Below are 11,851 nucleotides of genomic sequence, written 5' to 3' on the forward strand. Positions count from 1 at the left end.
AATGCTGCCCTCAGCTGTATATATCTTGCACTTACAACTCCTAGAAAAACGGAGTCATTGCAATCTTTGGTTGCTTCGTGGTGTAAAGTACGATAAAGGAGTGGAGAAAGACTGATATCCTTCTGTGCCATAGAGGCATAGTGGAAATGAAAAAGTGACTTATGTAGTTATTTAGGTCAAGCAGAGCATCCTGTTTTGTGGATATTGCATCCTTTCCTGGGCATGTTAAAAGGCTATCACTTTCATTGTTCAGAATCAAGGATTCTTAACGGCCGCCTTGAAATAAATAAAAACTAGACTGGCATTTAATTTGTTACATCATGTTATCTCTAAGTCAGAGGGCACATTTTGTGTGAAAATAAATAAATATAAATATTCACATATTTGCTGAAATAAATAAGGAACCCAAAAATAATACTCACTAATTTAACAGCACAAATCATTGCTTTCTAACTAACCATTCATTAAAAGATCATCACATTAGTCAAACTAGACTAATTGTACAATTCTTATCTCAAATGATCTATTTAATCTTGGAATCTTGGATCACCTGTAAAATGCCTCGTCACAACGAAAACAAAATTACACAATGACTAGGCTACATTGTTTTACTTTAATAGTCACATACTTTAGGCGGAGTATTTGCTATTGCATAAAGCTCCATGTAATGTAAAATACATTGTCACAAAACGAGAAACAGGACTGCTTTTTTTTAATACTGTAAATATTGTGATTATTATACTTATAGTGGAGTATTTCCACATTCAACTGTATTATAATGGTTCAATTAGGGAGCTGAATTGAACCCCCTTGCTATTAACCAAACAAAGCATGTATTTATAGAACATATATAAATAAAAGTCACACAGAACTGTATGTGTGTATTATAACGTTGCCTTCTAAAGAGGATATGTGTCATGCAATTCTTCCTCAGCTGTAAAATGCATAAAAGAAGCTGTCCCACGGCTCAATACAGGGCTGATTTCTTGAGTTGTTTTTAATTACTGTAAACATTTCAGTAAAATGAATTAGCCTCATTTCAATTAAGGGTCTGTATTCCACAACTGACTAGAAAACAAAAACACGTCACAAGTAAAAAATGACACGGAACTGTTTTGATCATCCCCTGGTTCCGCATAACGAGAGGGCGGAATTATTTAGCGGTGACACCCAAAGCTCTTACGTTTCCGGCCAGCTCAGCGTCAGTCCTGTGGTGTTGTCAGCTCCCTGTCAGTCGCTCTCTGCTTCACCTGTGATATATATCTGTTCCCCCGGAGAACCACCGGAGAACCACCGTCACCGGAGAGATGGTGCTGCTGACGATGATCGCTCGGCTGGCGGACGGGCTGCCGTTAGCCGCCTCCATGCAGGAGGACGAGCAGGTTAACATTTCTGTTTTTTTTATTAGCAAGCTGCTTCTGTTATCACTGCAGGATCACTGCTGTGACGCCTCTGAGTTGTAGCTATGGTAGTGACACGTTAGCTAACATCCACCAGCTACCGTAGGCCTGTTTATGTCCACATAGCCTGCCTTTTATGTACATAAAGCAACGGATTCATTAAGCACAGAACAGGCTCACCGTGTTTCAACCCTGACCTTATTTCATTATAATGAAGTATCGCATAACTTTGCCTGTATGCTGTGTGAGGCAGGGCTGGGCTATGTGGAGATAATCTAATATAATGTGGTTTTGTAGCAAATGGCTCAATATTGATATTGCCACGACATTAGGCTGTTGTTGCTTTTGATGAGATTTGTGTATATAACAGTTATTGAATTATTACATAAGTAGATAGGCTCTTGATCCCAAATTGTGAAATTGGAGCAGATTATAAGGCATTGCACAAGAGAAAGGAATATACAAAGAAAAGATAGGCCTATGCTAAAATATGTATAGTATCTATAGTATACACGGTATGAAATATAACATTTGAATTGAATTAAAATAAGGAAACAAAAACAGAATAATGAAAAAAGCCAAACCATAGACTAGACACTATAACAAAAAAATGGAAACAAAACAGATGAATGAAAGTATTACTGAAAAGAAAGACAATTGGTCTCAATATTACAAAACATCTTTAAATAACCAAAAGGATGACAGAATATATATATATATTTTATATATATTTATTTATTTATTTTTCGGGTCACCTACTCCAATCAGAAAGAGACAAAAACATAAAACAATTGTTTTTACTGACCTCCTTAGATACAACTGGGATTATAAAGGGGATCTGATCAGAGCATTTAAATAAATACAATGTATTAAAAAAACAAGCTGGTTTGAACAATAGGGATGGTTAGAGTTATTGCATTTCTAAATACATTTATCCAAGTGAAACAAAAAGGTTTGACTTGAAAAAATGCGTATTACACAATGTGTCCAGCAGAGGGCACTGACTCATTTATTTCAAATATATAAAATGATCTACTCCGAAGATACTGTGCTTGAAATGTTTTAATAACCAGGGGGAGTATTATAAAGTGTTTTTAAAATGATAACAGGCTTATGTGTTTTATATGTTGTTTAAAGACCCCTAAATATTAGAGTGCCCAAGTGGCTGAATGGTGCAACGTGCCTGCTTGGATTGCATGCTATACCCTGTACAATGTCTAATAAGGGTACAAAAAAAAACTTTAAAAGATTGATATTATCCTCTAAACTCTATTACACAAACATAAACTTAACATATGAAAGACGTTAACATTGTACCATGTTAAGTTGTTGTGTTATGTTTGAGCATGAGCTGCCAGGAGTCTAACATCTCTCCCTCACTCTCTCGTTTGCTTTCATAAAGGGAAGTGAAAAGGTTTGTTGTGTCTCTGCTCTGCAACCTCATACGTGTTTCTGTGATGCTACAGTGTTTCTGTAGGAACATTTCTTATTTCCTAGAGTAAATAACATTAATGGAATCAATCTCATCAATCACCACCATGCTTCACATAAACGGTTTAACAGCTGGAGTGGCTTTTTGTCCAAAAATAAAGCATTGCCTTCAGTCTCAGTTGTAGCATCACACTGCTGAGTCTGTCTGTGGTGTTTTGTGCCGACGGTTTATATCCTGCACACTAAACAGGGCAAGAAATTGTCAAAATATATTTTCAATCTCTCTTTTTAAACATTTAAGCAAGTTAACACGCTCATATCTGTCATTTATATCTCTGATGCTAAAAATAAATGCTATTTGCTCTACATGCAAATGTGGAAAACAACAGTCAATTTCTTGCCCTGATGAAACTGCATATTTTCTGTGTGAGATGTCTGGTATCTGATGTGTTTTCTGTTCTGTATGTTCAGTTGGGTCGGGACCTTCAGCAGTATCAGAGTCAAGCTAAGCAGCTCTTCAGGAAACTCAATGAACAGAGTCCATCACGCTGCACTTTAGAGGCCGGCTCCATGGCATTCCAGTGAGTATGAAGAGCACGAGAAACATACATTTTCTTTCTGAAAGTTTACATTATAAAGAAAAAATCATACAGAATGTCATTGGGCCGTCAAATACATACTGTAGATTAGTGTTGCACGGTGTACCGATACTTGAAAGGTACCGCGATACCCTGCCGTTAAAAACGGTACGATTCCTCCGTTTCATTAGTATCGGTACTTTAAGAATGACGGGGAAAAGTACTCCCGTGAAAAAGCGCCGTTTTAATAAGAGCCGTGTGTATTCAGCGCTCTGCTTCCACTCCCTGCACTGCAGCCGTGCCTGCAGTCCCGCTCCTCTCAAGCACGTTCTAAGTCCCTCCCCTCTCTCGTGCACGCGGCCACGCGCTAGCTGCCAGAGCATGTGAGAAAACGAGAAGCATGGCTGCAAGTGGGAGTGCAACTGCCGCTGCGCCTCGGCTTGTTGACAAAAAAGACGCCAGAAGTCTGTGAACGGGCCGTTCAGGTGTTCAGAGCAGAGCTCCCTGTCGGAGCTGCAGAGCGTGATGTGCACTGAAAAGTGTTTCTGTCGCAATATTATCGTTGAGCAAACTTAACTAGCAAACTAGCATCACTATCTGCTAACGTTAGCTTTAGCCTTCGTTTTCTATTCGTTTTTTTCATAGGCTATAAACGGAGGTGGTATAAGTATATATCTTGTACTTGAGTAAAAGTAGAAGTACCCGGGTCTTGTACTTGAGTTAAAGTAGAGGTACCAGAATGTAGGAACAATCCTGCAATCAAAATGTTCCTCAAATAAAAGTACAAGTATTATCATCAAAATATAGTTAAAGTAGCGACAGTAAAAGTAGAAGTACTCAGGTCTTGTACTAGAAGCACCAGAGTGTGTAGAATACTCTGTTACAGTAAAAGTACTGCATTCAAAATGTTCCTCAAGTAAAAGTATTAAAGTAGCGACAGTAAAAGTAGTCATTGTGCAGATTGGTCCATTTCAGAATAATATATATGATGTGTTTTATAATGATTGATCATGAAAGTGTTCTCAAAGCTGGTGAAGGTGCAGCTAGTTTGAATCTTGTGGATTTACTCCAGGTGGAACTAAAGTCTGATTTAACACTTGATTATATTTCACATCATTCATCCACATCTGTGAAGTAACTAAAGGGATTAATACATGTAGTGGAGTAAAAGTACACCATGTACCTCTGAACTGTAGTGGATTAGAAGAACAAAGTAGCAAAAGAAACATTGAAATACTTAAATAAAGTACAAGTATCTCAAAATTGTACCCAAGTAGTACTTGAGTTTATGAACTTAGTTACTTTACACCAGTGGCTATAAAGATAGAAAGACTAAGCCTTGCACAGAGGCATGAAAATACATTTTCAAAATGCTCAACAGTGCTGCCAAAATGTTAAACTCACTGCTACACAATTAAAATAAATGCTTTTATATATATTTATATTAGATGTGACTCTTTGGTGTTTCTGTTCTTAGTAACACTGCTGCTTTAGTTGTTCTGACTGCTAAAATAATCTGTTATTCCTAATTTTAAAGCCGATATTCCGTGTTTCCCTTTTTTTAAGAAAAGTATCGAAAAAGAATCGGAATCGCAATTCTTGACTTGGTATCGGTATCGAAACCAAAATGTTGGTATCGTGACAACACTACTGTAGATGCAACAGTGCACATTTAAACCAGACTGCCAAAAAGCAGATCAAATATACCCCCCACCCCCAGCATGAAAGAAAACAGCAACAAATATTTTCAAAATTAAAAAACTGAGTAAATAAGTATACACATTCTCATAATAGACACAACAAAATAAAACATACAAAGCAAACGACGAACAAAAAGACAAAATATATACAACACTTAGAATATTGCTTTAGAAATTGTAACCCAGATTTCAGCAACACTCAAATCTATACACAATCATCTTCAAAGAGTTCAATCCAGCTTGCACTTCGAAACACACATTTTCTAACTTTAAATTCACAGTGTCTTATCAACAATTATCATTACAGTGACATTTCCCCTCCAATGGTTTCTTGACAGTTTCCCCCACATGTGTGTTCTCCTGCAGCTATGTTATAGAGAAAGGCGTGGTGTACCTGGTGCTGTGTGAAGCCAGCTTTGCTAAGAAGCTGGCCTTTGCTTACCTTGAAGACCTGCAGGCAGAGTTTCATGAGCAGCATGGGAAGAAGGTCCCTACAGTTTCACGGCCATACTCCTTCATTGAATTTGGTGAGAAGGCAAGAGAGTCAGAAACAACTGAATGACTTACTCTGTGCAGAAAGTTGTTTCATAAACATTCGAGACTATTATGTTTTATGATGTGTTGCAATGCCACATTACCTTTTTTATTTTCTGATCAGTGCTTTGTTTTCCAAAATGTGAAATCTATATACTGATAATTGGCTCTTGGGGTCGTTTTCAAAAGAAGGTAACAAAGAAAGACTGACTAAACTATTTTTTAATCTAATTGATAAAGAAATAAGATTTAATGTAGATCTGTGACATGTAGCATGAGGTTAATTTCAATCATTGTATCGAGTTTGTTGATCAGTTACTCACACAATAAGATAAGCTTTCAGTCTTAACATCCATGCAAATTATAAGCCAGGTCCTTGAAGGGGAGATATCATGAATCACTGCCAATGCTGGCGCTCACTCGCCCAGCACTGCTTCACTTTTTCTTTGGCAGTTTTTTGGCAGATCACAACAAAGCCTCCAAGCAGATGTTGCTCTCCATTTCATAAGATGTACATTTTATACCTTTCAACCCACTTTCCCTGCATCGCTGGTCCCTTCTGCTACCCCACACTTCTTGTTATAACAATGTCCCTTGAACTGCATAGGAAATCAATTTGGAGCCAACTCAAATGCCCCTTCTCTAGTTTATTATGCCTCTTATTAACTCTATCAGAGAGGGGAAGTTGTCAAACACTCGGATATAAAAGTATATCAAGACTGTGGTAGAAAGAGCTGATGCATAACTAATGCTGCAGTTTGAGGAACACACGCCTATCTGCTTGTTTCATTTGATGCCGCTTCCTCCCCAGACACCTACATCCAAAAAACCAAGAAGTCGTACATCGACAGCCGAGCGAGGAGGAATCTGGGCAGCATCAACACAGAGCTGCAGGACGTCCAGAGGATCATGGTGGCTAACATAGAGGAGGTGCTGCAGAGAGGAGAGGCTCTGTCGGGTAAGACCACGTTAACCCGGGTTAAACCATCGGTACAGGGGAACATTCCTGCTGACCGCAATAAGTCTGTATAACAACTCACCCCCGGCTGGCAGAGAACTCACTGCTCCATCTCTTTTGTTAACTTATAACTGGACTTTTCTTCAAAGTGTACATTTACATTTAATTTAATATGTCATTCCTTTCCTTGCACACCTACTTACATCCGTGTTGGATTTAATTTGGCCCTTCTTCGTGTTTATTTGTCAGATAGTCTACAGATTTGTACCTTTCAAGGACAATATATGTATATATTTTACTTTTTAGTTCTGTTTTATTTTCTATTTTGAGATGTTTCTATTTGTTTTATTCTACTGTTTTTATTTTTCAATTGATGTGTAATTGTTTTAGCATGCTGCTGTGACGCAAAATGTCCCAATTTGGGGTCGTTACAGTAGGTCTTATCAATGCAGAGGGGAGGGATGCTTTTCATATTCACACTGTGATCCTCTTTAGATGTTGTCCTTATCTGTCTCATTCCCCTCTTTTTTTCTCCTCTCTCCTCTTGTCTCGTTTCCTCCTCTTTCTCCCATTTGCAGCGCTGGACTCCAAGGCCAGCAACTTGTCCAGCCTGTCCAAGAAGTACAGGAGCGACGCCAAGTATCTGAACACCCGCTCCACCTATGCCAAGCTGGCAGCCGGCGGCGTCTTTTTCATCATGCTCATTGTCTACGTACGCTTCTGGTGGCTCTGAGAGAGAAAAAGAGGAGAAGAAGGAATTGAAGAAGGAAATGAGCTGCAGAGAATCGGCAGACACTAAGAAAAGCTGTCACCTTTGACTAAAAACAGGATCTTAATAAGACTTTGCAGACATGCCACCGCCCGTTTTGTTCTCACCTGTCCATGGATGTGTGGACTGAATATAAATGATGTCATATCACATAGTTTTATTATTAACAGTTATTCAGTATTGCGCTTGTAATTGCCCTGAAGAAAGGTTAAAACAAAATGAGTGATCGTGAGTGTTTTGGTGTGATTGCTGTTTCTGAAGATGATGAAGAGTAAAGACATTTCTTGTTTTGTGAGTTTACAAATCTGTACTGTAACATGACTGATTCACTCTTGTATAATGTCTGTAATAATACAGAGAAGAGCAAAGAAAACATAAGCCTATTTATCCTGAGCACGTCATATGGCTATCTGCATTCATTTACATTATAATCAAACGGGATGTACCACAGTTACAATCGCAAAAATGGCATTTATCATTTTAAGTTGAATTGACTCAGCTATCAACTAGGGAAAGTACTTTAAAAGTAAACTGTCGCATGGAAGTGGTGGTATAAGTGGCTGCACAAACATTTTAAGGTCAGAGAAGGAGGAAAGTCATGGAGTTTTTCTTTTTGCTGAAAGAAGGGTAGAGGTTAACTTAATATAAATCCAAATTTATATTTCAGCCTTGGTGATTGTCACAAAGCATATATTTAGTGTGCATAGTTGGTCATAAATGTGCTCAAAAAAATGTATCATGCAAATGACAACAATCCTGTCGAAGTTTAATTTGATATTTTTCGCCAGTGAATAGGACTTATCTGTCAATTATAGGAAAAATAGCATAAGGATATTTATGTTTATGGATAATACTGATCGAGTTATCTCTGCTGGCATTAGTTCCCCTCTTCTTCACATCAGCCTTCACAATAATTAGTTCCATGTTATATTTTTGAGTTTAGCCTTTTAGGTATGCCTTTTTTCTGGAGAAGAGGAAGAAAAAATGGAGGGCCCACAGCCCCCACCCGCTAATAAATGTCCTAAAGTTCCTCACCTCAACATTCATACACACTTTATCCTCCCTGGCACCACGACTGTGGACCAGCAGTGTTCTATAAGCAGGCATATTAAAAAAGAAGTGTGTGCTGCTTGGGTCCTTTTTATTTTGTATAAAGTTTCCACATGTAAACCAGAGAGTCTCTTTTTCTGTTCTGTCTGCTATCAATGAATAAAATGATTTGCACAAAACTCGCTTCCTTCCTTTCATGACCTTGAGTTGAACTGATGTTCTCATACTAAGAATGCAAAGAGATGCGTGCATTAGAACATTTCAGAATCAGAATACCTTTATTAGTCCCACAGAGGGGACATTTACGTTGTTACAGCAGAAAAAGAGCCAAAGACAGCTTAATGTTACATATGTTAAATGCATTAAAAAAAAAAGGTTATATAATACAAAATATAATAAAAAAGTCACACAATTTACAAAATACACATCTTGTAACAGTTCTTAGGATTTAGCAGCCAGGTATATATTGCACAGTTATTAATGGAATATATATTGCACAAATATCACATATTGCACATAGTTGGTTGGTATTTAAGGGGTGTTATAGTCTGTGTTGTTGTGTGTGTGGTGGGAATTCTCACGGTTGGTTAAGATCTATGACACAAACACAAAACTGCATTTCCAAATGTTTCTAAGGCCCCGGCCACACAGAGACGAAAACGAACCGAGGTCTGTTGCAATAGAGTGGCGAAGTCACGCCCATCTACTTCCGGTCCATGGGACCTTATTTCGGAATAATTATGTATTGAAGTCAATGGAGAGAGAAAGATTATCTTTCGATCCCGTTTGAATTGTGCCACGAATTACACATATGATGTTTGTCAATCTTAAAAAATAATTTCCGTGTCAAAAAAGTCACAGTTTGTCGTAACACTGTTGAAATATAAGACTATGAAAAATACGTAACTAGAAAGACTACAAATCCCAGAATCCCGGTCCCGCATGCTGGCTCTTACGGAACCGACTAACTCCCCTTTTGTGTATGTACAGCTCTCAACGTGCCCAGACTTGGAGTGATTTTCACCTCTTTTAATACTTTTCGCCTCATTCTGACAGAAAGAAGTGAAATGTGATAACGTGACGGCTGTCTTTGTGTGTGGTGCGAGACGGGAGATGTAGTTCATTGAGCGGTTTCACACAAAAAAAGTGTTACTTCACATTTTTACGACACATTTTTTTTTTTTGACTTGCAAAATTATCTTTTAAATTGACAAACATCATATGTGTAATTCGTGGCACAATTCAAACGGGATCGAAAGATAATCTTTCTCTCTCCATTGACTTCAATACATACTTTTTTCGAAATAAGGTCCCATGGAGGTCCACCAGAAGGGGGGAGACTTTGCCACTCTATATACGTTTGCCAGGGGGACATTGTTTGTTGATGCACAGGTGGCCCGGGGGGACGACATGAGTCGAGGGACCAGGCATGAGCGTCAGTTCTGAAGTTAGCACGGCTAGGATGTTGCATTGTATCTTGTGGAATGAACATAACAAGTAAAGTACGTGAGAGTAAGATAGAGTGTGTCGTTATTATCAGTATAGTACACAATACATATTGAAACATGGTGGCAGCGACACGAATCCAGCCCTGGAGAACAGCGTTCTAGCGCACCACGAGGATTGAGTGAGTGGCTATAGCGAGAGGGAGCTAAGAAGACGACCCGAGTGACAGCGCTACGCAGGAATGGACATGGAGAATGCAATCAAACCGCCAGGTAAAATTGACTTTGATGATGCTAACTTGTCACATGCGTGGAAAAGATGGAAGGAGGAATTCTGTTTGTACATGGATCTAACCAGTGACAGCCGGCCCATATGGGGCGCTAGGGGCGCCGCCCCCCTCTTCCCACATGTTTTGTATTGTCATTACAAATAAAAAATAAATTAAAAAATATATTTAAGAAAAAAATATATTTTTTATTTTTATTTTTAATGAACAAGGTAAATATTATATAGTTGGTATCAGTAAAATGTATAATCTACAATAGAATCTCGTTTAAAATTGTGTTACGATGTCTAAAGTTACTGATAAGTCACATGTTTCCTGCTTGGCCGCAGCGTGCATCATTACCCTCTCTCGTCTGGGCGCTAAGAAAGGACCCCTCAGCCAGTGCAGCAGCAGCCAACCCATTGCTGACTGTTGCTATCAAACTATGCCACCGAAACATAATTTCAGCCAATTAGCGTCGTCAGATCTGATAGTCATAGGGCGCGAATTTCAGCGCCCGATGCAGTCTGTGAGTTGTTTGGACTCGTATCCAAGGTGACGCTACAGTAGTTAATGAGGATGGCTGCAATGCCTGTAGCACCATGGAGCATATGTGTGGGCTGGACCTGTATTTTACAGGAAAGGAGTGAGCAGAGGGTCGAGTTGTCGATTCTTGTTCAGTTTTCTGTGACTATCTTCCAATCCTCACCCTCTCAGACTTTGAGTTGCGCACGCTACTAAAGAGACGCACTACCAAATAGACGCGCTACCAAAGAGACGCGCTACCAAAGAGACGCGCTACCAAGGAAACCAAATAATGGTGTAGCTGTATTAAAGTCTGAGTGGAAACAGTTGTGAGTAAATCTGATTTTGTCAGAAATCGGGAGTGGGCAATGAAATCAGGAGTCTCCCGCGAAAATCGGCAGGGTTGGCATTGGCAAGTATGACACACACACACACACACACACACACACACACACACACACACACACACACACACACACACACACACACACACACACACACACACACACACACACACACACACACACACACACACACACACACACACACACACACACACACACACACACACACACACACACACACACACACACACACACACACACACACACACACACACAATGTTCTTATTTAGTCTCCTGATTTTAAATGGGAATTCAATCATTTGAGTGTTCCCAAAGCACCAGTGTTCTGCAGTTGGTGTGGGCCTACTGTACTGTTGCACAGTTTATAACTATGTCCAGGACAAGGTATTTGGAAGTTTTGGAATCAAAGTTTCCATACGATGTCTTCCTGCATTGAAGGGAATCATTGAACAGAATAGCAACTCCACCCCCTTTTTTATGCATTCTTTCCTGACTCATAAAACTAAAAGTTGGGAGGTGTTGATTCGATAAGAACAGCTGCACTGTTATTTTGTTCAATCCAAGTTTCTGTTAAAAACATAAAATCGAGATTGTGCTCAGTGATAAAATCATTAATTAAAAATGTTTTTCCTGCCAAAGACCTGACATTTAATAAAGCTAGTTTAAGTTTGTTAAACACACTATCAGTCATGTTTTTTGTAACAAGCTGTGGCTGACATGGAATCACTGCTAAATTAGATAAACTCACACAAACGTTTGAGCGCTTCCTGTTTCTAAGCTGATTCACCGCTCTTAATCTATTACCTATCAACACAGATATCGGCAAAGCT

At 39.0% G+C, this 11,851-nt stretch overlaps 1 protein-coding gene across 1 annotated transcript; it reads left to right on the forward strand.

The window, feature by feature from the left end:
• Window positions 1-1,177: 1,177 nt before the first annotated feature.
• sec22bb (SEC22 homolog B, vesicle trafficking protein b) lies at window positions 1,178-8,599 on the forward strand. The gene is made up of 5 exons (XM_034081452.2): window positions 1,178-1,382; window positions 3,303-3,412; window positions 5,476-5,636; window positions 6,455-6,601; window positions 7,180-8,599. The coding sequence occupies exons 1-5, from the start codon at window positions 1,308-1,310 to the stop codon at window positions 7,332-7,334; spliced, it is 648 nt and encodes a 215-aa protein (XP_033937343.1). The 5' UTR covers window positions 1,178-1,307; the 3' UTR covers window positions 7,335-8,599.
• The last annotated feature ends 3,252 nt before the right edge of the window (window positions 8,600-11,851 follow it).

The sequence above is a fragment of the Pseudochaenichthys georgianus genome, chromosome 4 (assembly GCF_902827115.2).
Source record: "Pseudochaenichthys georgianus chromosome 4, fPseGeo1.2, whole genome shotgun sequence".
NCBI lineage: Eukaryota > Metazoa > Chordata > Actinopteri > Perciformes > Channichthyidae > Pseudochaenichthys > Pseudochaenichthys georgianus.

Bases quoted from the DNA above. Each gene is read 5' to 3' on its own strand.
- sec22bb (XM_034081452.2), top strand. From the start codon at position 1,308: ATGGTGCTGCTGACGATGATCGCTCGGCTGGCGGACGGGCTGCCGTTA. The intron at 5,637-6,454 runs GTGAGAAGGCAA...CTTCCTCCCCAG, and splicing joins ATACTCCTTCATTGAATTTG to ACACCTACATCCAAAAAACC. The intron at 6,602-7,179 runs GTAAGACCACGT...TCCCATTTGCAG, and splicing joins GAGAGGAGAGGCTCTGTCGG to CGCTGGACTCCAAGGCCAGC.